Source organism: Narcine bancroftii, chromosome 2, assembly GCF_036971445.1.
Source record: "Narcine bancroftii isolate sNarBan1 chromosome 2, sNarBan1.hap1, whole genome shotgun sequence".
In the NCBI taxonomy this organism is placed as follows: domain Eukaryota; kingdom Metazoa; phylum Chordata; class Chondrichthyes; order Torpediniformes; family Narcinidae; genus Narcine; species Narcine bancroftii.
In genome coordinates, this window is record NC_091470.1 from 361,227,677 (window position 1) to 361,250,649 (window position 22,973).

The 22,973-nt window shown below is 44.3% G+C and overlaps 1 protein-coding gene and 1 long non-coding RNA gene across 3 annotated transcripts in view; one reads left to right on the top strand and one right to left on the bottom strand.

The window, feature by feature from the left end:
- LOC138755816 (leucine-rich glioma-inactivated protein 1-like) overlaps nt 1-4,205 on the top strand; it is a 41,696-nt gene extending 37,491 nt beyond the window's left edge. For both annotated transcript variants that reach the window (XM_069922493.1, XM_069922494.1), the window contains one exon: nt 3,029-4,205. In XM_069922493.1, the coding sequence (XP_069778594.1) occupies nt 3,029-3,849 (821 nt within the window). In that variant the 3' untranslated portion in view covers nt 3,850-4,205. The remainder of the gene's footprint in view (nt 1-3,028) is intronic.
- Nucleotides 1-22,973, bottom strand: part of LOC138755819 (uncharacterized) — a 44,596-nt gene that overhangs the window by 14,982 nt on the left and 6,641 nt on the right. The window lies entirely within an intron of this gene.

The window sequence follows — 22,973 nt, forward strand, 5'->3', positions numbered from 1 at the left end:
CAGTGCGCAGATGGATCACCTGCAGGCATTGCACGATGACCTCTGCCATCCCGAGATCTCCCATTTTTCACTTCATCAAGGCCCGTAATTTCCCCTACTCTATCAAGGACATCAGGACGCTGACCAGAAATTGACGGGTCTGCGCAGAATGCAAACTGCGCTTCTACCAGTCTGACTGGTCACACCTGATCAAGGCCACTTGCCCCTTTGAACATCTAAGCATGGACTTCAAAGGACCCCTAGCCTCCACGAACCACAATGTTTACTTCATCAACGTCATCAATGAGTACTCACTGTTTCCCTTGCCATCCACTGCCTGGACATGATTGCAACCACTGTCATAAAGGCTCTGAAAAATCTGTTCACCATTTTTGGATACTCGTGCTACATCCACAATAGGGGTTTGTCTTTCACGAGCCATGAGTTGCATCAATATTTTCTGTCCAAAGGCATCGCTTCTAGTCTGACCACCAGCTATAACCCCAAAGGGAATGGCCAGGTGGAGCGGGCGTGGTCTGGAAGGCAGTACTTCTGGCATTAAAGTCCAAGGGCCTCCCCATCCCCCACTTGCAAAAGGTTCTCCCAGAGGCTCTCCATGCTATCCAGTCGCTTCTGTGTATGGCCACCAACGAGACACCTCATGAGAGACTGTTGACATTCTCTAGGAGATCAGCGTCAGGAAGCAACTTACCTACCTGGCTGACATTTCCCGGGCCAGTTCTACTCCATAGGTATGCGAGGACACATATCTCTGACCCTCTGCTCCATACAAACCCTCTGTACGCCTACATGGCATTCCCGGATGGGTGCGAGGACATGGTATCTATCCGGGGCCTGGCAAACGTGGGAACATCTGGACACCCACCCGCCCCCCCCCCCAACCAGCTGACAGGTACACCTCCCCCTTACTCTCCAGGGCCCAACTTCCCAATCCTCCTGCCAATCTGACAGTCGACACACACACCACCCCACCAAGTACTCCATAAGTATGCGAGGACACATATCTCTGACCCTCTGCTCCATGCAAACCCTCTGTACGCCTACATGGCATTCCCGGATGGGTGCGAGGACATGGTATCTATCCGGGGCCTGCGACACATGGGAGCATCTGGACACCCACACGCCCCCCCCCCCCAACCAGCTGACAGGTACACCTCCCCCTTACTCTCCAGGGCCCAACTTCCCAACCTTCCTGCCAATCTGACAGTCGACACACACACCACCACCCCCCACCCACCGACCCAGCCAAGTACCCCCGCCAGCCCAACCGGAATGGATCAGTTGAAACTGATGGAGACTACTACGGACCCCTGTATGGGGTCTCACCCATCTCAACACCAAAGAAGACCATCTGGTGGACTAAACTTGAGGGACGGCTGAGCACACTTCACACAAGACTTTCTTTACATAAAACGACATACTGCACTGGCCCGGAAAGCTCAATGAGCCGTCGGATGCTGTGTCTTGGGGGGGTTACTGAAACTGAAGGCTTTTATTTACAAGAGATGGACAGCATCCCTGTGTTAGTCATTCACACTGACCCGGACTCTAACTGGGGACAGGCTTGTGACATGACTGCCTTTATGGGGAAGAAAGGGAAGGAGTCACGAGCTGGCCAGTGAAAGCAGGGTCAACCAGGAAAGGTCATGTTATTTACATATAACAAATATGTACAATAGTGATTTCACCACAGTCTGTTTGATACTGCCAAGACAATATATAGGATGTTGCTCCTCCAATTTGCGTATGGCCTCAACCTGGCTGTACATGAGGCCATGTTGGTGTAAAGCAATGGGGTGTAGAATTGAAGTGGCTGCCATTGGGAAGTCCTTGCTGTTTCAGCAGACTGAGTGAATGTGCTCAAAAAAGGGATCTCCCAGTCTGCATCTAGTCTCCCCAATGGAGAGGAGGCCACACTGGATGCAGTAAATGCTAAGTACAGATTTACAGGTGAAGTGTTGCTTCACTTGAAAGGCCTGTTCACCACACAGACGGCATCAATTTCAATTCCCAGTATCTCCCCTCCCCCTGCCTGTTTTTCTTAATTTCCCTCAACCCTATGCCACCTTTTCTCTTGCTTCCAAACACCTTCCCTTCCTTTCTCCCCTCATGGACATCTTTCTCAATCTTGTGCTTCCCTCCCCCATCACCTTCTTCCTTCTCTCACCCCTTGTGTCCTGCCCTCCTCATCCCACCTTCTTAGTTGGGAGTCTGCCGAATTTTCGGCACTCCTGGAAAATGGCTCAGGCACGAAACATTAACTGCCTTTTGCTTTCCATGGATGCTTGGGATGCTGCATGGTATGCTTAGTTCTTCCAGCACTTTTGAGCAGTGCCCTAATTCCCCAGCATCTGCAGACTTCTTGTTCACCTTCAATTCTATGCCACTTAATTATAAAAGAACAGGAAAAAAAGACAGGAACAGGAGTCAGTCAGCCTCTCGTGCCCGCTCTATCATTCAACATCAAACCTGGTCTCCACGACACACTCTCTCACATCACTCTCATCTGCCTCATAATTTAAATGTGTCTGACAATCTCTCTTGAATATATTTAGTGACTCCACCGCCTCAGTTTGCTGGAGTAACTCCCAAGAGATTCACTAGGTTTTGAGAGAAAAGACTTTTCCTCATTTCATCCTTGCTCTAAAACTAGTGATGGATTAGGTCTTCCTGTTCATCCTGCTGTAGTTTTAGGTAACTTCATTAAATCTTCCCTCTGCCTCTTTTTCCAGAGGAAAGCAAGTTCAGCCAAATCAATTTTTACTAGCAACTAAATCTCTTCATTTGATTTCACCAAGTATTTAGGGTTATTGGCTATGATGAACCTCGCCACATTTTGAGTGTAAAAAGTAATTCTTATGCTTTAAATTTTATGTCACTTAAACTAGAGAAATGTGGCCAGAATTGTATGCTTTAACTATGCTATTTAAATTTAGAATGACTGTAAAATGTAACAGCTCTTGGAATGATGGTGTTAGATTGCATCTTCTTTGCTGATCGATGACTAACATTTCTTCTCCTGCTGCAGGCAGCTCCACCGTGTTCTGCAAACCACTGATAATTGGCAACCAGCTCTTTATAGTTATGGCCCAGTTATTTGGAGGCTCTCACATCTACAAAAGGGATAGCTTTGCCAATAAGTTCATCAAGATGCAAGATATTGACAACATTAAAATCAGGAAACCAAATGACATTGAGACATTCGAAATAGAAGGAGACTGGTACTTTGTTATTGCAGACACATCAAAGGCTGGATCAACTACTGTGTATAAATGGAATGGGAATGGATTCTACTCCCATCAGAGTCTGCATTCATGGTTCAGAGACACAGATGTGGAGTACCTTGAAATAGCTAACAAGCCACACTTAATCTTGTCAAGTAGCTCCCAGCGTCCTGTTGTTTTCCAGTGGAGCAAAGTCCAGAAGCTGTTTGTGTGGCGCACCGATATCCCCGATATGGAGGACGTGTATGCAGTGAAACATTTTGCCATCAAGGATGACCTCTACATTTGCCTGACCAGGTTCATTGGAGACTCCAAAATGATGAAGTGGGAGACCTCCAGGTTTGTGGAAAAGCAGACCTTCCCATCCCGTGGGGCCATGGTATTTCAGCCTCTTCGAATAAATGGCTGGCAGTATGCCATTCTTGGGAGTGATTATTCCTTCACCCAGGTCTACCGCTGGGAAAGCAAGAAAAACAAATTGGTAAAATTCCAGGAACTAAACATCCAGGCTCCACGATCGTTTACATTTGTGTTGACAGACCATCGCGAGTTCATGTTCAGTTCAAGTTTCAAAGGAAATACACAAATATATAAACATGTCACCATTGACTTAAGCACAATATGAGAAAACGTTCAAATCATTTGAAAGATTATTAAAATAACATCTTAAAATTAGCTTTGGGTAATTAGATGTACATGGGTGTCACAATGCATGATTTATCATTATTCTGCAATGAATGTCATTAGGTATTGGTTTCCAGGGAAGAATGTTTCTATTCCCAGTGTTCATTTCCCCATTTTGATCACATTAGACATAGTGGTTTCTGAATTCTACGATATGTAAGCAATTAACCACTGTACTTTGTCAACACAAGCTGTAAATACTAATCATATCTGTTCCTACAACAAATACTGAGATGTACATTTTCATTTATTTATTCTACTGAATGAGCAAACTTCCAAATAAAACCTTTACATTTTTGTGTTGTTTTTACCATAATTGATGGCATATAAGACCCGCTTTCCTCCCTCCCCCTCAAAAAAAATGGCTCAAAAAATATCCCTGGGTCTTGTATGCAAAACTGAGATAATTGGTAGGCTAATGTTTACCCAGATGCCATAGTCTACCAGTACTTGTACCTAACTCCATAATAATGTAAATATTATCACCATTATTCCCATTATTATGGGTACTTTAATTAAAAAAGGAATTATAGTAAAAATTAGAGCTGGAGTGACTGTTTCTGAGCTTGTCACTATTTAACTCATACCTGCCATATATATCTTATTATTTTTACATTAAAATGTTTGTTTTTAAAAACTTGAAATTAGGGTGATAATGATGAGTAAGGCCACTAGGATCACCACTACCTATCGTTGCAGACCGAAAACTCCTAGTCATGCTCACGAACCATTGCCATTTTGTGTATTTGGTGCTTATCAAAATAAGGGCATCTTATAGAAGTACGAGTATTAAAACAACAACATGAAAATACAGAAGCATGGTGATAGCAGGCGGCAACCGCAACCAAAGGCCAGCAGCCCACACAGCGGCATTGGCCCCCAACTAGCAAACCAGCGGGTGAACGGCAAGGGCAGCTTAAAGGCCAGCGACCCCAACAGATAGGGACAGCACGTGAGGAAGACAGGCATTGTTATGCAGGAAGGTCCTCAAGATAGCTACAGGAGGAGAGCGCTTAAGCTATACTACTGGATACAAACTAAAAGTGGTAAACTAAGCTAAGGAGCATGGCAATAGAGCTGCAGTGAGTGTTTCTGGGGCCCTGCCTACAGCAAAAATGATACACAAGAACAGAGAAAGCAAGAACAACAGCTACAGACTACTTTTAAAAAAGGTAAACGTAACTTTTGTTGTCCAGCCCAACACTGGCCAGAAGTTGAGGAGGAATTTAAAAAAAAACTGGGTGATAAATGAGAGGAATTCAGGGAAATGTGTTTCTACTAAAATCATAATTAACGAGGTCAGGAGATTAGGAGAAGAATAAAGAGCAGAAGGTTGGTGTCAGGATTTTGGACAAAAATAGCCATTGCACAAAAAATACCTGCAGATGATGAAGACAACGGGAAGAGTGAAATGTCCCACCATTCCACAGGTATGTGAGTGGGTGAAGAAATCTTGGGAAAATGTAAGAACTGAAAATATTGTGAAGTATTTTATCTCTAGTAGTAGTTTGTTTTTATAAAATGTTTTATGCTTTTGGTTTCTCTTGTAAATTACAGCAGTATCATTATTATTTCCTGTTGTTCTGGTTGCATGTTTTGCCCAAGTTTTTTTTCCTGCTATACTCTAGAGACATATTTCAATAACATTAAATGCTTGCCCGTAAATAAACTAAAACAATTCTTAATATTCCCTGCTGAAATAAGGGGTCTTGTATGCCATCAAATATGGTAATTAAACCTATTTCACATGATTAAAGCTCACATCTGTCCATAGCCTCATGTACCAACCCACCAAGACCATTGGAGGAACAACTCGATTTTCTGGCTGGGTCCTCTCCAACTGGATGCCATTAACATCGACTTCATTGATTTCTGCAGCCTACTCTCCATTCTCCCTCCCTTCTTTTTCCCTTTGTCTTTCCTCCAGCTCTCCACCCCCTTCCCTCTCCATTCAAAGCCATCACTCTTCCCCCTGCTTGCTGGTGTGGCCTCCCTCCTTTATCCACCTGTTACATCCTCCCTTTGGGACTGCGTTCCTTCCCCGTGACCCCCTCCCCCTCACCATTTTGTTTGGGCATCTGCTGACATTTTTCCATACTTCAATGAAGGGCTCAAGCCCAAAACGTTGGCTGTGTACAGTATCTTTATCTTTGCTACATAAAGTAAACTGTTTGACCCGCTGAGTTTCTCCAGCTTTGTGTTTTTACTTTTTATCGTAACAATATAAGAATTTTGACTTGTTTATATTCAAATAAATATACTTATTCCCTGAGAAGTATGTTCATGGTTTCACTAGGACACATTTATTATTTTTCTGCAGAGCCATTTCCTTTTTGATTAATAAAAATTAGTGAAATCTCGTTCTGTATTTAAAAAAAAATGGTGACAATTTAGTAATTTAACATGCAAATGTTGTGTGAAATTTTGTACCAATGAAGAATGCCGACTTTCACTGGTGGATCTCTTGTATTGGGCTTCTCATCTTACCCCATCAATTTTGCAGATACCCTAGAGAATACAGATGGGAGAATCGAGAGCAACATGTTCCACCCTGTAAACCTTCCAATTGCCTGTAGCTGCGCGATACTCGAAAGAAGACACACACACACATGTCGTGTAGTCAGGTTAAGCTCTGAGTTTTATTAGGGCTCAGACCCAACTTTTATACTTGCACTGTTGCTGCCGTGGTCCCCCCTTGGCTGATGTCACAACATGCATAATAAAAGAGGTTTTCTTGCGCGTGGGTACTTTCCTGCATAACAATGCCTTTCTTCCCCACGTGCTGTCCCTGTCTGTTGGAGTCGTTGGCCTTTAAGCTGCCCTTGCCGTTCACCCGCTGGTTTGCTTGTTGGGGCTAATGCCGCTGTGCGGGCTGCTGGCCTTTGGCTGTGGTTGCCGCCTGGAGCGCCGCCTGGATCACTGTGGTGGTGGGCCACCACTTGACCCCTAGAACCCTTGGTATTGTCCAGAGGCAAAGTCTCTGCAGCCTTCTATAGCCTGCCTCTTCAGCGTGGTGCTGGTGTCTCGACCGGGTATGCCGGCTTCAGCTTGTTGGTGGTGAAGACCTCCGTCTTGCCTCCAACCTCCAGCTCAAACATGGCCCTGTTGTTGAGGATGACCAGGAACAGACCCTCATATGGCCTCTGAAGCAGTGGACGATGTGAACCCCTGCGAATGAAAACATACTCACAGTCCTGCAGGTCTTTCGGTTTGTTGGTCCTCGCGTGTCCATGCCTGGAAGGTGGAATCGGGGCCAAGTTGCCAACTTTTTCCCTTAGCCTGCTGAGGAACACTGCAGAGTTGTCCTACTGTCCGTTTGGGGATGGTACGAATTCTCCTGGGTCAACCAGTAGAATTCTGTAGGCAGGTTCGGCCGAAGAGGGGTTGAGGTCCTCCTTGGTTGCCGTGCAAATGCCCAACAGCGCCCACAATAGCTCGTCCACCCAGTTAGAATCTGGTCATGAGCGCAGTTTTAGGTACCTGTGGAAGCGCTCCACCAACCCATTGGACTGTGGGTGGTAAGCTGTTGTGTGATGCAGCTGGGCACCCCACAAACTGGCGAGGTCAGACCACAGACTGGAGGTGAACTGGGCCCCTCTGTTGGATGTGATGTGGGACGGTAACCCAAACCGTTCTACCCAGGACAAGATGAGGGCCCTAGCGCACGAGGTTGTGGATGTGTTTGACAGCGGGACCGTTTCTGGCAACCGGGTGAAGAGGCCGACCATTGTGAACAGATAGCAGAAACCCTGGGATACCGGCAAGGGTCCTACTGTGTCCACAAGGATGTGGTCGAACCTTTGTTCTGCGGGCTTGAAATGTTGAGGTGGGGTCTTGGTGTGCTGCTGTACCTTGGTTGTTTGGCACTGCATGCACATTTTTGTCCACCTGCTGACCTATTTCCGCAATCCATGCGACATGTATTTTCTGTCCACCAATCAGACCATGGTCCTGATGGATGGGTGAGCCAGTTCGTGGATGGAGTTGAAAGCCTGTCATCTCCAAGACGCCGTGATGATGGGCATGACTTGACCGGTGGTCACGTTGCATAGGAGGCTGGTGTGCCGACTGGGATGTCCTCAAGCTGCAGTTCTGATATGGCAGTCCTGTATTGGGGCATCTCCTCGACTTTCTGTTGCACCTCCTCCAGTGTCTCAAAGTCCACTTCCTTGGATAGCACATGGATACTTTGCCTGGACAGTGCATCGGCCACCACGTTGTCCTTGCTAGAGATGTGCCTTACATCTTTGGTGTACTCTGAGATGTAAGACAGGTGTCATTGTTGGTGGGCCGACCAGGGGTGTGAGATCTTAGCCAAGGTGAAAGTCAGGGTGTTGTGATCTGTGAAAGTCACCTGAAGTGGTGCTTTGCTAAGTACAGCACCAATCGCTCTCTGTTGAAAGCACTTTACGTCAGTTCTGGAGGCCGCAGATGTTTGCTGAAGAAATCCAACAGCTGCCAACTTCCTTTGATCTGCTGATCCTGAGGCATCCACTGGTAGGGCCGTTGAAGCTTCTGACCTGGGATGTGCCAAGAAAGTGGCATCCACCAGGGCTTCCTTGACCTTCACAAAGGCTCCTGCTGACTTCTTGTTCCAGGTAATGTCCTTTGCGAACAAGGGCTGCGTAATCTGGGCAGCTGAGGGGATGAATCTGTGATAGAAATTGATCATTTCCATGAACTCCTGTAGTTTCTTGGTTGTGTTGGGTCTGGGGAAATTCCGGATGGCCTCCACTTTACTGGGTAGTGGTGTGGCTCCTTCCCTGGTTATCCTGAGGCCCAGGAAGTCGATTGCCTCCAATCTAAACTGACATTTGGCTGGGTTGATCATCAGGCTGATCTTAGTTGGGTGTAGAGGTTGCGGAGGTGCGGCATGTGCTCCTGTTGGTTTCTGCTTGCCATCAGGATGTCATCCAGGTACACAAAGGTGCTGTCCAGGTCTCGGCCCACTGTATCCACGAGTTGCTGGAAGGTCTGTGCAGCGTTCTTTAGCCAGAACGGTATTTGGAGGAATTAGAAGAAGCTGAATGGGGGGATGATGGCAGTCTTGGGGGTATCATTGGGGTGGACTGGGATCTGATGATATCCCCGTACAAGGTCCACCTTGGAGAAGATCCTTGCCCCATGCAGGTTAGCCGCGAAGACCTGGATGTGCTGCCCAGGGTACTGATCGGTGTTGTGGCCTTGATGAGCCAGCGGTAGTCGTCGCATAGTCTCCAGCCCCCAGTTGCTTTGAGTACCATGTGCAAGGGTACCCAAACATGATGCAGGGCTCGTGTTTGCCCAGGAGGGCTAGCATCTCGATCTTGAGGGCTGGCGGGGCCCTGTCCACTAGCCCATCCATGTGGAGCAGACATGCCCGCTCTCATGTTGTGAGAGCCAAAAGGTCTCGATCAGCAAGCCCTTGAAAGCGGTGTACGCGTCTTCCGATGTGGGTTCCTGGATGAAGTTGGGCACCCAGTCTGCTGTGTCCTGGTCCAGCGCACTCACTACGTGGTAATACTGGGTAGACTCTGCTGTGATCTGCCGGATTTGGAACTGTGCCTCAGCCTGGTCAAACCACATACGTGGTTGATTCATCCAGAAGGTTGGCAGCTTGAGAGGGACCGCATTGACTGCTACCTGTTCACTCATCGCTGGGTTTAGATGCCGTCTAAACCATTGGGGTCACTAATTGTAGCCATGCGCTACTCGAAAAAAGACACGCGCACATCAGGTTAAGCTTTGAATTTTATTAGGACTCAGGCCCTACTTTTATACTTGCATTGTTTCTGCTGTGGCCCTCCCCCCTTGGCTGACGTCACGGCATGCATAACAAAAATGGGTTTCCTGTGCATGGGTACTTTCCTGCATAACCATATAACCGTTTACAGCGCGGAAACAGGCCATGTCGGCCCTTCGAATCTGCGCCGGTTCACTTGAACAACTCCACTAGCTTCATCCTCCCGCTCTCCATCCATAACCCTCCAACCCCCTCATATCCATGTACACATCCAACCTTCTCTTAAATGACAGAAGGGACCCTGCTGCAACTATCTCTTTTGGAAGATCATTCCATTCTGCCACCACCCTCTGAGTGAAAAAGCATCTTCTAATATTTCTCCTAAAGTTTTGCCCCCTTACCCTTAACTTATGCCCTCTTGTTCCAATCTCCCCTGCCCTCAGGAGAAAGACTCTATTTACATCTAGTCTATCTATTCCCTTCATAACTTTAAATACCTCTATCAAATCCCCTCTCAGCCATCTACATTCCAATGAATAAAGTCCCAGTCTCTTTAATCTTTCTCCATAATCTAGATGCTGTAAGCCAGGCAACATCCTTGTAAATCTTATCTGCACCCTCTTCACCTTATCTATATCCTTCCTATAATTTGTCCTTTCTCGCACGCTGTCCCTGTCTATTGTCTGCGCAGCAAGGGCAGCACCATTTTGGGGTCGTTGGCCTTTAAGCTGCCCTTGCCGTTCACCTGTCAATGCCACTGTGTGGGCTGCTGGCCTTTGGTTGCGCTCGCTGCCCAGAGCACTGACTCGATCGCCACAGTGGTGGGCTGTCACATGCCTTTCATTGATCCCCTTTCTATTTTCCATTTGCATATCATTTTTTTGATGATGTCATTGGTTCTAATATATTAGCTGAGACACTTGGCTCTCCCCTACCACCTCTGTTGACTCATTCACTATGTTCAGACTCAGCCAGCTTTTCTGTAGTGGAGAGCACCAAGTTTCTTAGAGTTCAATTAACTAGTGACCTATCGTGGACACTCAACATCTCCTTGTGGTAAACCACTGGAATGTATAATTACCCAGTAAAGCATGCCTATTGGCCTGTTGTACCTGTGGCCCCTCCTCACAGGCTCCTGTATAAAGGTGGCTGTGGAACAGCCCCCTGCAACTCAGTGCGGGACAACCAAATGGTAAGGATATGTTATGTTCTCAAGTGAACTAAAGCCTATTGGTTTCTCCACAATAGTCTCCTGAGTGATTGATGGTGCATCAATTTAATTCACTTGTAGACTTGTCAGCCACAAACGAGCCTGCAGCTGACGTGGACTTTTTACCCCCTCCATAAATCTTCGTCCGCGAAGCCAAGCCAAAGAAGAAAGAAAGAGTTTTCTACAATGGAGAGGCCCTCAAACCAGAAAAACTGGAAATCGACCCTCAATCACCTGAGGCATCTACCAGCTTCGAGCTCTGACTGCACTGTTTTGAGACATTCCTCCAGGGCTCCTTTACCATTGTGTGATCAGAGACCAACAAACTATAAGTACTGCACTCCTGGTTCGGCACCCTGGTGTATTCCATGATCAGAGATACCACAAAGTTGTCTATGCTAGACACCTTCTAGTGACCAGAAAGCAACAAACTGGAGAGACAGACGAGCACTCGGCAGGGCCTGTGAACGCAAAGCCATGTCTGCTGTAGAATATACAGAGGATCTGATCAGGGACGCCTATGTTGCAGGGATCAGGTCGAACTACATACAACAGAGACTTTTGGAGCAAGGGGGAGGTGGCTCTCCAGATCATGGAGGTCTACTCTACTGACAACGCAGCCACCTCATGGTCACCCCAGTCACAGCCACCCCAGTCACCCATCTGCCCCACTAACGACCAGACTACAGCAGCAATGCTCCGCAAAACCCTCCCGATGCTCTCGATCAGCTCTGGTAATGACCCAACCACAGCTTCAGTGTTTCAGAAACCCCCCAAAGTGCTACTTCTGTGTCCCGGGCAAGCATCAGAGGAAACACTGCCTAGTGAAAGATTCAATCTGCTCCAGCTGTAGAAAGAAGGGCCACTACGCCAAAGTGTGCAAGTCCAAACCCATTCCTAGCAGCACTGCATGTGGATTGTGGTGGCCATCTTCCGCAACACCGCCATCACCCAGGGCCAGCAACGCCATGTGAGATCTGTGGGGGCTGCCATCTTGGACACTACTTTCAGGACATAACTGTGCCATATGCGGGCTGTGAAGGCCACCATCTTCCAGATCCAGCAACACTGGGTTGACCATCTTAGATGCTGCCATCTTCTACTGCAGAGATGTGCAATGACTCGACTCAAGCCTCCATCATCCTCAACCAGGATAGTCCACACCAACTCACCAGGTTGATGATGGACATCAAGGTAAATGGCCACATGACGAGTTACTTGTTCGATAGTGGGAGCACAGAGAGTTTTATACATCTGGACACAGTGCGAAGGCTCTCCCTCACAGTACTACCGGTGAACCAGAAGGTCTCCCTGGCATCCAAGTTATTTAGAGCAGACTTTCAGGATTTTTATATTGTGACTTTAACAGTGTGGGGTACTGTACATGACAACTTTAGATTTGGTAATGTCGCAGCTCTGTGCTGCTGCTCTGTTGGGGCTTGATTTTCAATGTCATCTTAAAAGTGTGACGATGGCATGCACCCCTCAGAATTTGTAATCAGCATTTGAAAAGCCAACTGCCCCCACCCCCCGCATCCACCAACCCTAACAATTCACCCTTCACGACTTTAAGGCCCCCTTCATCGCTATTCACTAACCTCACCCCTGACTGCAAACCCATCGCCACTAAAAGCAGATGGTACAGCACCAGAGATGGGGCTTTATTCGGGCAGAGGTACACCGCTTACTTAAGGGGTTATTGAAACCAGCAACAGCCCTTGGAGAGTGCAGGTAGTGGTATTGCAGAATGGGGAAAAGAATAGAATGGACATCGACTACAGACATTAATAGATACCCTCAATTGGATGCATACCTATGGTCAACCAAATTGCCCTGTATCGGGCCTTCTCAACCATTGATCAAAGACAGCATATTACCAGCTACCCATTGACTCAGGGGTCCGCCAGTATACGAGGTTTGAAGCAGATGGCCACCTCTACCACTTCCTGCAGGGTCCCCTTTGGCATCATGATCAGCTTCTCTGTCTAGATAGATGGACTGTATGGTCTATCAGGTCGATAGATGGACTGTATGGTCGTTCACTGAGTTTTGGGCCACTTTCCCGTACCTCGACAACGTCACCAACTGCGGCCACGACCTGCAGGACCATGGTGCCAATCTCTAGAGATTTCTCAAGACAGCCAAGCTCCTTAATCTGATGTAAAACAAGGCCAAGTGTGTGTTCTGCACAATTTGCCTGGCAATCCTTGGCTGGGTCGTGGAGAATGGCGTCATTAGCCCAGACCCAGACCACATGAGACCACTCTTGGAGCTTCCCCTTCCATACAGTCTCAAGCCCCTGAAGAGATGCCTTGGGTTTTTCTCCTATTATGCTCAGTGGGTCCCCAATTATGCGGGTAAAGCTCGCCCCTTATCAAAGCTATGTCCTTCCCCCTGGCGGAGGAGGCTCATGCAGCCTTCAACCACATCAAGTTAGACATCGCCAAGGCCACGATGCATGCTGTGGATGTATCCAGCCATTTTCAGGTGGAAAGTGACGCATCAGCCTCCACCCTGGCAGCCACTCTTAATCAAGCTGGTGGACCAGTCGTATTTTTTTTCCACACACACTGCAGGGCCCTGAGATTCGACACTCAATCGAAAAAGAGGCTCATCCATGGTCAAGGCAGTGGCACTGGCACCATTACCTGGCTGGTAAGTGATTCACCCTGCTGACTGATCAATGCGCTGTCAGGTTCATGTTCAACAATCAACAGTGGGGCAAAAGTCAAATACTGGGGTAGAGAATAGAATTATGCACCTGTGACTATGACATCCTGTACTGGCTGGGGAAACTTAAGGAGCCACCAGACATCCTATCCCATGGGACTTGTGCCAGCGGCCAGATCAAACGACTGGAAAACCTCCATAATGATCTCTGTCACCCGGGAGTCACCAGGTTTTTTTTTTCCACTTTGTCAAAACATGCAACCTGCCGTACTCCATCGACCGAGATCAGGACCGTGACAAAGAACTGCCATGCCTGACTTCTACCGGCTAGACAGGGCACAACTTATTAAATACAAAAAGGTGTCCAGGACTCCATTGCTGTTGTAACCGGTTCTACAATGGTCCAAGTGAACAACCAGACCGCCTGATAGGCTGAACTTATGACTTTTAAATTGTAAACATGTGACTTTGTAAGTTCCACTTCACCCCAGGGACTCTTTTAAAAACAGGGGCAGTGGCACCTGGGGCCCCTCCCCACAGGCTCCTGTATAAAGGTGGCTGATCCACAGACCCTGAAGCTCAGTGCAGGACAACTGAACGGTAGGGATATGCTATGTTCTCAAGTGAATTAAAGCCGGGCGTGCCTTGCCATGACGTGGGGTTAGACTGCACATCCCTACTCTCCTTGAAAAAGTTTTTAAAAAGTCAAAAATTGTTAGCAAAATTTAAGAAAAATAGAAGAAAGAAGTATTGGAAGACCAGCAGAACATTTTAAAATGGCACCCAAGAAAAGCCAGCCGCTACAGTACAAGAAACTGAGCAAGAAAAAGAATGAGATAAGGATGAAAGGCTGACCTTGAGGAAGGATCCAGGAGCTGTTTGTAAGGTACTGCCCAGGGGAGATAAGCCAGGAGCTGGGGAGACCTTGGAATCTGCAGTACAGGGTCTCTCCAGACAATGGCCGCCTGCCTCGGGTGAAGATGTGGACTCTGCATTATGCACAAGAAAAATTAACTTTAAAATAAACAGGCAGACGTCCAGCTCTCAGTGAGCAAGAAGATGAACAGGAGTTTTTGTTTATTCAGTCCCAAGGCCATACAGCTGGAGAAAATTAAAGAATCATTCATTTCTGCTGCAGAAATGAAAAAAATAAATACATGGAATCTTCCCAACAAGATAGGAAGCTTATAATGGCAGAAATAAAAAAAGATATGGAGAGATGGTAGCTGAAAACAAAACCTTTCCAGAGAAAGTTGAGGAAATGATGCAGCAGGTGGATAAAAGATTTGAAGTTATGGATGAGAAAATTAAAGGTAATGAATTTGAAATTCAAGGCATTAAGGAGCAAATGAAAGTGGTGCAAGCAGAAGCAGCTGCAACAAAAGATCAGTTAATGCAGAAAATAGACATTTTAGAAAACTTCAAGCTGGAGTATGCAATTTATGCTTTTCTTTTCAATGCACTTTGGAGCATAAGAGGCCACTTCTCTTTTGGCCATCTTGAGCTCTCAGCAACCTTTTCAAAAAGCTGAAAATATGTATCTATATCTCCCTCATCAAAAAGAACTAGATTTACCTCTCCCTAGGAGTTACAGCCTCAATCCTCTTACTTGTCTCCATCTACATTTTTAATTTCTCTAATTGAAACTGTCTGTCCCTTTCAATTTCCTCGTTGTCTTTTAGCTACCTCTTTTTTAAAAAAAATGTATTTACCATTTGCATCAAACATAAATATATTTTTCTTCATCTTGAACAATACATTACAGTAGAAACAATGCAAAATTATACATAATTTTGTTTTTATCCCCCTACCCCACAAAAAGAAAAAAAACCAAGAAAGCACAAAAGAAGAAAATGGAGTGAACTTTTTAAAGAGATTACATAAACCAAACGTATTTATAACATATGTAAATCTTATGTTTTAAATCCATTCTAAATGTTAAATTTCAAGATCTCTAATATTACTCCTAATTAATCATATATCTATTAAGAATCTCATCTCTTACATCATCCAATTTAAATTCCATGTTAAATCAATTCTCTAAAATAAAATAAAACATCAATACAACTCCATTCGTATATACATATAAATATATAAATAATAAGAGTAGAAACACCTTCCTCCTCCCTCTATACGGGATGCGGGTCATTGCCACAAATGAGCCTAAGAGCAGCCGATGGATTCCGGCACCCTTCTCCTCCCAGGTATTACATCAAAACAGAGTCTCTAATTGACTAGTCCATTTTCTCATTGCAAATAATTCCTTCCCATTTATTCAGCTTATTAGAAGGTAAAGTTTCCACAAAATCTGATGCCTGTTAGTAATCCATAAAAAAATTATTTTTCGTCGCTGGAGAATGTAATCCCTTTTCCCAAAGACTTCTCTTGACTTCATTAAACTGTCTTGTCTTTGCCAACAGCTGTGCGGTAATATCCAGGTTAAAAAAAAAACCCTTTGAACTATGATATTCAAGTGGATTTTTCTTTATTCTTACTTTTTTTGCTGCCAAGGCTAGAATCTTTCCCGTATCTCAATATTTTGAACACTTAATTACTATAGGGCAAGTTTCTCATTTGATTGCGGTCGTGGTCTGAGGGCTCTATGTGCTTTTTCAATTTCAATTGGACCTTCAAATTGATTTACCCCCAGAACCTTAGGTATTCATCCATGGAGAAACTGAATCATATCGTGTTCTTTTTCTCCTTCCTCCAAGCCAACAATTCTCCTACTAAAATTTTTCATCTTATCAATGTTTTTCAGAATTTATCTTCCTCTCAATAATTTCTTCCTTGACTTCAGACTCCAAATTTTTCAGCTTCTCCTTTATACGTTTATCCCTTTCATAAGCCTTCATAATATTCTGATTTTTCACATTCTGTTGTTCTTGTACTTCCATCATATTTGTAGATAATTGCTCATATTTTTCTTTCAACTCTTTAACCTCAGATTTTAAATAATTATTTCTTCCCAAATCATTTTAATATCCCACATTACCCATACCATCTGTTTCAATTTATCTTCAGAGTTCTTTTTATCCTTTTTTATAGCCTTAGTTTTATCTTTACCTTGTATAAAATCTTCACAAGTTGAAAGAATCTCTCCAAAGCTTATGCATACTTGTTCTACAACACTTGTTAATTCACCACTGCAATCAATCTTCTCAAAGTCGACTCTCTGACCTTGTTTAAAGAATCTGTTTTCTTTGGCCCGAAGCCATCTTCACCATCCAAAAGGCTGGTTACAAACACTGCTGCTCCCAGCAACTCAAACTCTCCAGTTGTCACTTGAGATCTGGGACTTTTCTGTGTCAGAGGCCTCTTCTCATATCCAGGAAATACACCTTCATCAGCTCCAACAAGAACGGTCCTTTCTTCAAAGGCATTTTAAAAAGTAAATGGACTATTCTTATCTTCTTCCTTCATATTTTAATCACTGTTTACTTCAGCTAAATAATCAATTTCTTCTATTTTCCTGGGAGTTTTAGGATCCCACGTCCAAAGTCCTCCATGTCACATGACTTCCCCCATCTTTCAGCTACCTCTAACCCATTATTTCCTCCTTCTTTCAGTTTTCCCTAATTCACATTTCCTCCATTTTTCAGCTTCCTCTGCCCATATATCCTCTGTTTTTCAGCCTCTTCTCTTTGCCTTTCAGTTTGGTCTGCCTCATATTGTTGTCTCTCCAACTTAAATTTATGTTTCTCTTTCCTCTTCCACCCTCAATTTCTCCAATTCCAATTGCAACTCAAAAGATCTATTCTCTGGAAAATTTTCGAAGTTTTTCTCAACATATTTTCCCTCACATATATGATATTTCACTATAATCCTCTGTATTTTCCTCATCCAATGCTTAACTTCAGTTTTAATGCCTTAGAAATAACCATCAGTTCCTCTTTTCTCTTGCTCTGCAGATCTGCAGGTGATGGTTGTGACAAAAATGTTTCAACCTCCATTGCTGCTGTTTTTCCACTCACAAGCTTTAAATTTGCTTGATAAAAACCCAATTAACTAATAAATCACAAAAACTCTGATTTTCAAATCTTGAATGGATGAGTCCCCATAAAATGTTACGTCCAGAGGACCCCAAAACCCAGCAGCAATAGATATGCATGACAAAGGGTTACTTAAACAAAAGTTGCTTTTAATTATCTTTGAACATGAAAATAGAATCAAACTTTAACTTATCTCTATTGACTCACTTAACCTACTTAACCCCCTTCTAATTCTAAGTGCACGTGTGCAAGTTCAGCAAAGTTCTTTGGCTCGCAGTCCAATCTCACTGGTTGCAGGCAATTCTTGTACTGTGCACAGAAGTTACCATTAATAAAGTTCACCAGGCTTTGGTGCTTAACAGGTAAATAGTTACCACTCAGAAGGGTTCTTGTTGGTTTTCAGAAAGTTTTTCTTGTTCCAGGACATCCACAACTGATTCCTTTTTAATCAGCCACTTCAGTGTCCTGCTGATGAAACTTGCTCCCTTCAGGGTTCTCCAGATGATAACCTCTTTTTTTCAGGTCACCACAGAGTTTCTCCTATTCGAAGGGAAACACCGGACAGCCAGTCCTCTCCTTTGACCAGGCTGTCTTCCAAAGCTTGCCAGCTTGTCCGTCTATAACTGATGTCTGTCTCTCTTCTCTCTCTCACTCCCTCCAACTGAGAGTAAAGCCTTTTTCTCTGCTCTCTGCCTGCAAAGATCACATGACCTTCCAGACAGTAAATGCTCTTTTCCAGACAAAGCTGCTACTGCCTGTTGTTACATTTGTTGCCTTTTTCAAATGTCAGTCCGTCATGAGTCTGAGCCTCTTGCAAAAGCTCCTGCAAAAATTCTGTTTTAAAGTGTTTGTATGTGACCTGCTCTAACAAACCTTTCCCAATTTATCTCCCAAACACCTCTATATATTCTATCACAGTTGAAATAGGCCAGACATGAAATTCCTCCCCTAGTTTGACTGTATCTCACTGGGACGGCCCACTAGAATGAAAAACCTTAAAGCCTTTGCCACTGTCTTGGCTTTAATATTCCTCAGAGGAATGGCCTCTGTAAACCTCATAGTGGCACACATAATTGTCAGTAAGAATTCATTTCCAGCCTTTGTTCTAGGTAATTGGCCCACAAGGTCCACAATTACTTTGGAAAATGGTTCACTAAAAGCTAGGATTGGTTGTAAGGGTGCCACTTGGGGACCCTGGTTGGATTTACCACCTATCTGACAGATGTGACAGACCCTACAAAAATGCACAACATCTTACCTTACAGTCAGCCAATAAAATTGTTTGGTGATTTTATTGACAGTTTTATTTACTCAAAGGTGACCTCCAAAAGGGGTGCCATGAGCTAAAGTCATGATTTCCTTCAGTAAGCTCTAGGAATCACAACCTGTTGCATCACAGCCCAGACTTCGGTGGCTTCCATTTTCTCATGAGCATGCCATCCTTAACATTGGACCTTACCAGCACTTTTTTCAGTTCTTCCTTGGAGAGGGTCTTCTCCCTTGTCTCTGCAAGTTGTGGATCCTCCTCCTGTTGTGTGATCAATTCTTGTCTAGACAATGACAGTTTTGGACCCTTCACACTACTATCAGAACTGGGAATGGCTAATGACAATTTCTCAGTTTGAACCAGGTCAATTTTACTCAAAACTGGTAACTAATTTTGTTTTGGTCCACATTCTTTTCCACTGCCTTATCTAGGTTCACTTCCTTTTTAGACATCACCTGAGTTATCACACAGGTGGGGTAAATATTTAAGCCCTTTTTGGACACCTCACTTTCTGGCTTAGCTAGCAATTGTACTGCAGGAACAACTTTTCCTTTTGCCAAGTCATTCCCCAGTAATAGCGAAACTCAGTCCACTGGTAAGGTTGGCCTAACCCCTATGATAACCGGTCCATTGACTAAGTCTGATCTTAGCACTATTCGATGTAAAGGAATAGGTTCCATATTTCTCCTGATACTTCAAATTAAATTGATCTCCCCGGTTTCAGTTTTATTACCAAAATCTAAGATCCTATCTAGCATGACTGACTGAGCCGCTTAAAATTTCATGGGCACTGGCTTTGACCCTTCTTGGATTGACACTGAACTTTCAGTCACAAAGAGTTAAAAAATTTCCTTAACCCCATCAATTAGTTTGGTCTTTCCCCAGTCGTTAGATCTTCTTTCACTCTGAATGCAAGCATTTGGGGCTACGTCCTTTTCCTTCCTTCTCTTCAACACAGGGCAACTGGCCAGTCTTTTTGCAACAGTAACACAGAGGGCCTGAAGGCTTCTCCTTCATCGCCTTCCCTTCATCTTTGGGTCTACTACTATTCTCATGTTTACTTGCTGCCTTGTTTGGACTTATTTCTCTGACTTTTGGGAAAAGTTCTACTGGATGTCCACTTAAACCTATAAGTTAAGTCATATTCATCTGTTCTCTTAGCAGCATCCTGAAAAGTTGTGGTCTCTTTTTCATCTAGATAGGCTTTGATGTCATCAGGGACACAACTCTTAATTTCTTCCATTATTATTAATTCCCTTAACCGATTATAATCATTATTTATGTTTCAAGAAGTACATCATCAATCAAAGTACACAAACTTGTCGAATGCAAAGTCAGAATATGATTAAGTTTGGGTCTTCCTCAAGTTCCTAAACCTTTGTCAATAGGCCTCCGGAATGAATTCATAGGCCTTAAGGATGGTGTAGCGGGCGCACAGCGTAGTATTGCGAACTATCACCATCAGTTCACAGACTTACCTGACACATTGCGGGCTAGCAGTGCTGGGCGCCAAAGTACAGCGAGTGAATCAGATGAAGCCCCTGCCTAAAGGGGCGGGGCGCTAATGGCTCATAGCTTTAGTTCACTAACAAACTCATTAACAGGCAGGGAATAAAAGGTCTGTGTATGTCTGGAATAAACCAGTCTTGAGTTGACTACCTTTGTGTGTGTTTGCCTTTTTCTACAGTCGTCTTTTTACCACATCATATTCTGCAGCTTGTGCAATTATCAGGGCAGAGTAAGCCTGTTGACCTTTTCCCCAAATCACACTCTGCAGCATGAGGACCACTGACTTTTTGTCCAGTTCAAATTTACAACTACCTTTTTAAAATGTTGGAAATATTTGTCTATTCCAGCTTCATCAAATGGTGGAGCGAACCTAATCTCTTGGCTCGCTAGAAATCCTCCACCAAAACCTGGAGATGGAACCTGGCATTCTTTCTCTGCTTTCCTTCTCCATTCGAAGCTTCTCTAACTCATGTAGCCCAGCTCTTTCCTCTGCTTCTATTTCTAATTTATTAAGTTCTATTTCTACATCAATTCTTTTCATTCCTAACTGTATTTGCTCAGAGGTTAGACTCTCAAGAAAAAGGTTTCAGTACATCATTTTCAAATTATCCTTCTGCTATAAAATGTTTAGCAATCTTTATCCCAATGTCCACCTTTTTCATTGATGGTTTTCCTGAAATAATTCCTAAGTTTTGGGCAATAGCCACCAATTCATGCTTTCTAGCCCTCCACAACTCTTCTAGACAGGGGGACTCTATAAATTTCTGCACATCCATTGCTGTTGATTTTTCCACCCACACACACAAGCCTCTTAATGAGCTAACTGAAGGAATTTTGCCAATCAATCAAAATTTAGTTGATCACTAAGTTCCAAATTCTGTGATCTTTCTATATACACAAACAAGCTCCCAAATTTGGTTACAATCCCGGATGAGCACCCAATTTATGATACACTCCCCAGCAGCAATTGGGAGGCACACAAACAAATGGGTTAAGTTTACATTAAATTTATTAACAAACTAATGCTTTGGGACTAGAGGACCCCAAAACCCAAAGGCAATAGAAATTCACCAAAACAAATGGTTACTTAAACAAAAGTTGCTTTTAATTATCTTTAAACATGAAAACAGGATCAAACTCTAACTTCTTACTATTGACTTAACTTAACCTAACGTAACCCCCACCTAATTCTTATCGCATGTGCATGTAATGTGTGTATAAGTTCAGAAAAGTTCTTTGATTCACAGTCCAATCTCAATTTTCACTCCTCCAAGTTCACTGGTTGCAGGCAATTCTTATACTGTGCACAGAATTTAACATTTATGATTCTTCACCAGGCTTTGATGCTTGAAAGGTAAATGGTTTCTGCTCAGGAAGGTTCTTGTTGGTATACAGAGAGAGATTTTTGCTGCTGAACTGTAGAACTGAATTCTCTCTCTCACACTCAGAGAAAACCACATGACCCTCTTGGAACAACAAACTGCATTCAGACAGACTGCAGCACTTGACCCAATCTTCCGAGTCCGTTCATCTGTTGCTTTCCAAAATAATAATTCATTACTCCTCAGCATGTCCAATTAACACCTACTTGTGAAATCCTAATAGGTATTCTTCAAAGCTTTTGCAAAGACACTCAGAGCCTGGACTGTCTGGCTTAAGCAGAGCTCTGACATTTTAAATGAGATCTGTGTTATGAAGTGTTTGTTTGTGACCTACACTAAAAAAACTGCCACAATTTATCTTCTTTAAAACATATCTATATACAATATAAAATATAACATAATCTGTAACATTAACAATAATAGACCATTAATGTCCAGGCTGAAATGCCCCCCCAAAAATCACCAAAATTTCCAAAACAAAACCCCCAAGTCAGTCAGTCAAGAAGGATATGGTCTCCAGGCTTGGGATTATTTCTTTCCTTGCCCACTGGTCTTTTAGTTTGAGGCTATATCCAGATGACCATGGTCCCAAAAGACTTTCAACCCAGTCAGGGGAACATGAGACTGCCTTGAGGTTCAAATGTGGTAACAACCACCTTTACTTCCTTCACCTGGGAATTTTCAGTGAACTCCTGGTCACGAGGTTCATGCCTCCAAAGCCCTCTTCAGGGTTAACAAGTGACCTTCCGTCACAGAAGTCCTCTCCTTTGGACACCCTGGCTTGAGTGGTCCTGTGACTTTTGTCACATGAAGCCCTCCTCTTGAAAGGGGACAGGAGAGGCACTGGTCAATCCCACATACATTCTGTGTATCAGTTTCCCAAACTGCTGTCAATACAATAGTGCTGACACCCATGGACAAAGTAGCCGTCTTCCTTTTCCACTGAAACTACTGTGTGAGCACACTGACATACAGCTACAGATGGTAGTGGCAGCACCCTTGAACAAAGCATCTCTGCGTGCAGAGTGCTGAAGCTGCTGGGTGAACACTCACAATTAGACTGAATCTCTGACTGCATGCAGTCCAATCCACTGACTGACCTCTTCAAAACCAGTACGCTGGGGTTTTTAAACTGCCCAGTGCTGCCTCCAGCTTTTCCCATTGGTGGAGAGATTAACAGCTGCAGACTCACTTGCCTGTGAGCCCACAGACTTCCAGCGCGTGCTTTGACAGTGGTCAAAGTCCTCTAGCGACAGCCCAGTGCTGCCACAGCACCTAGAAGCCATCGTGTTCCCTGCAGTAGGTTCCGTCCT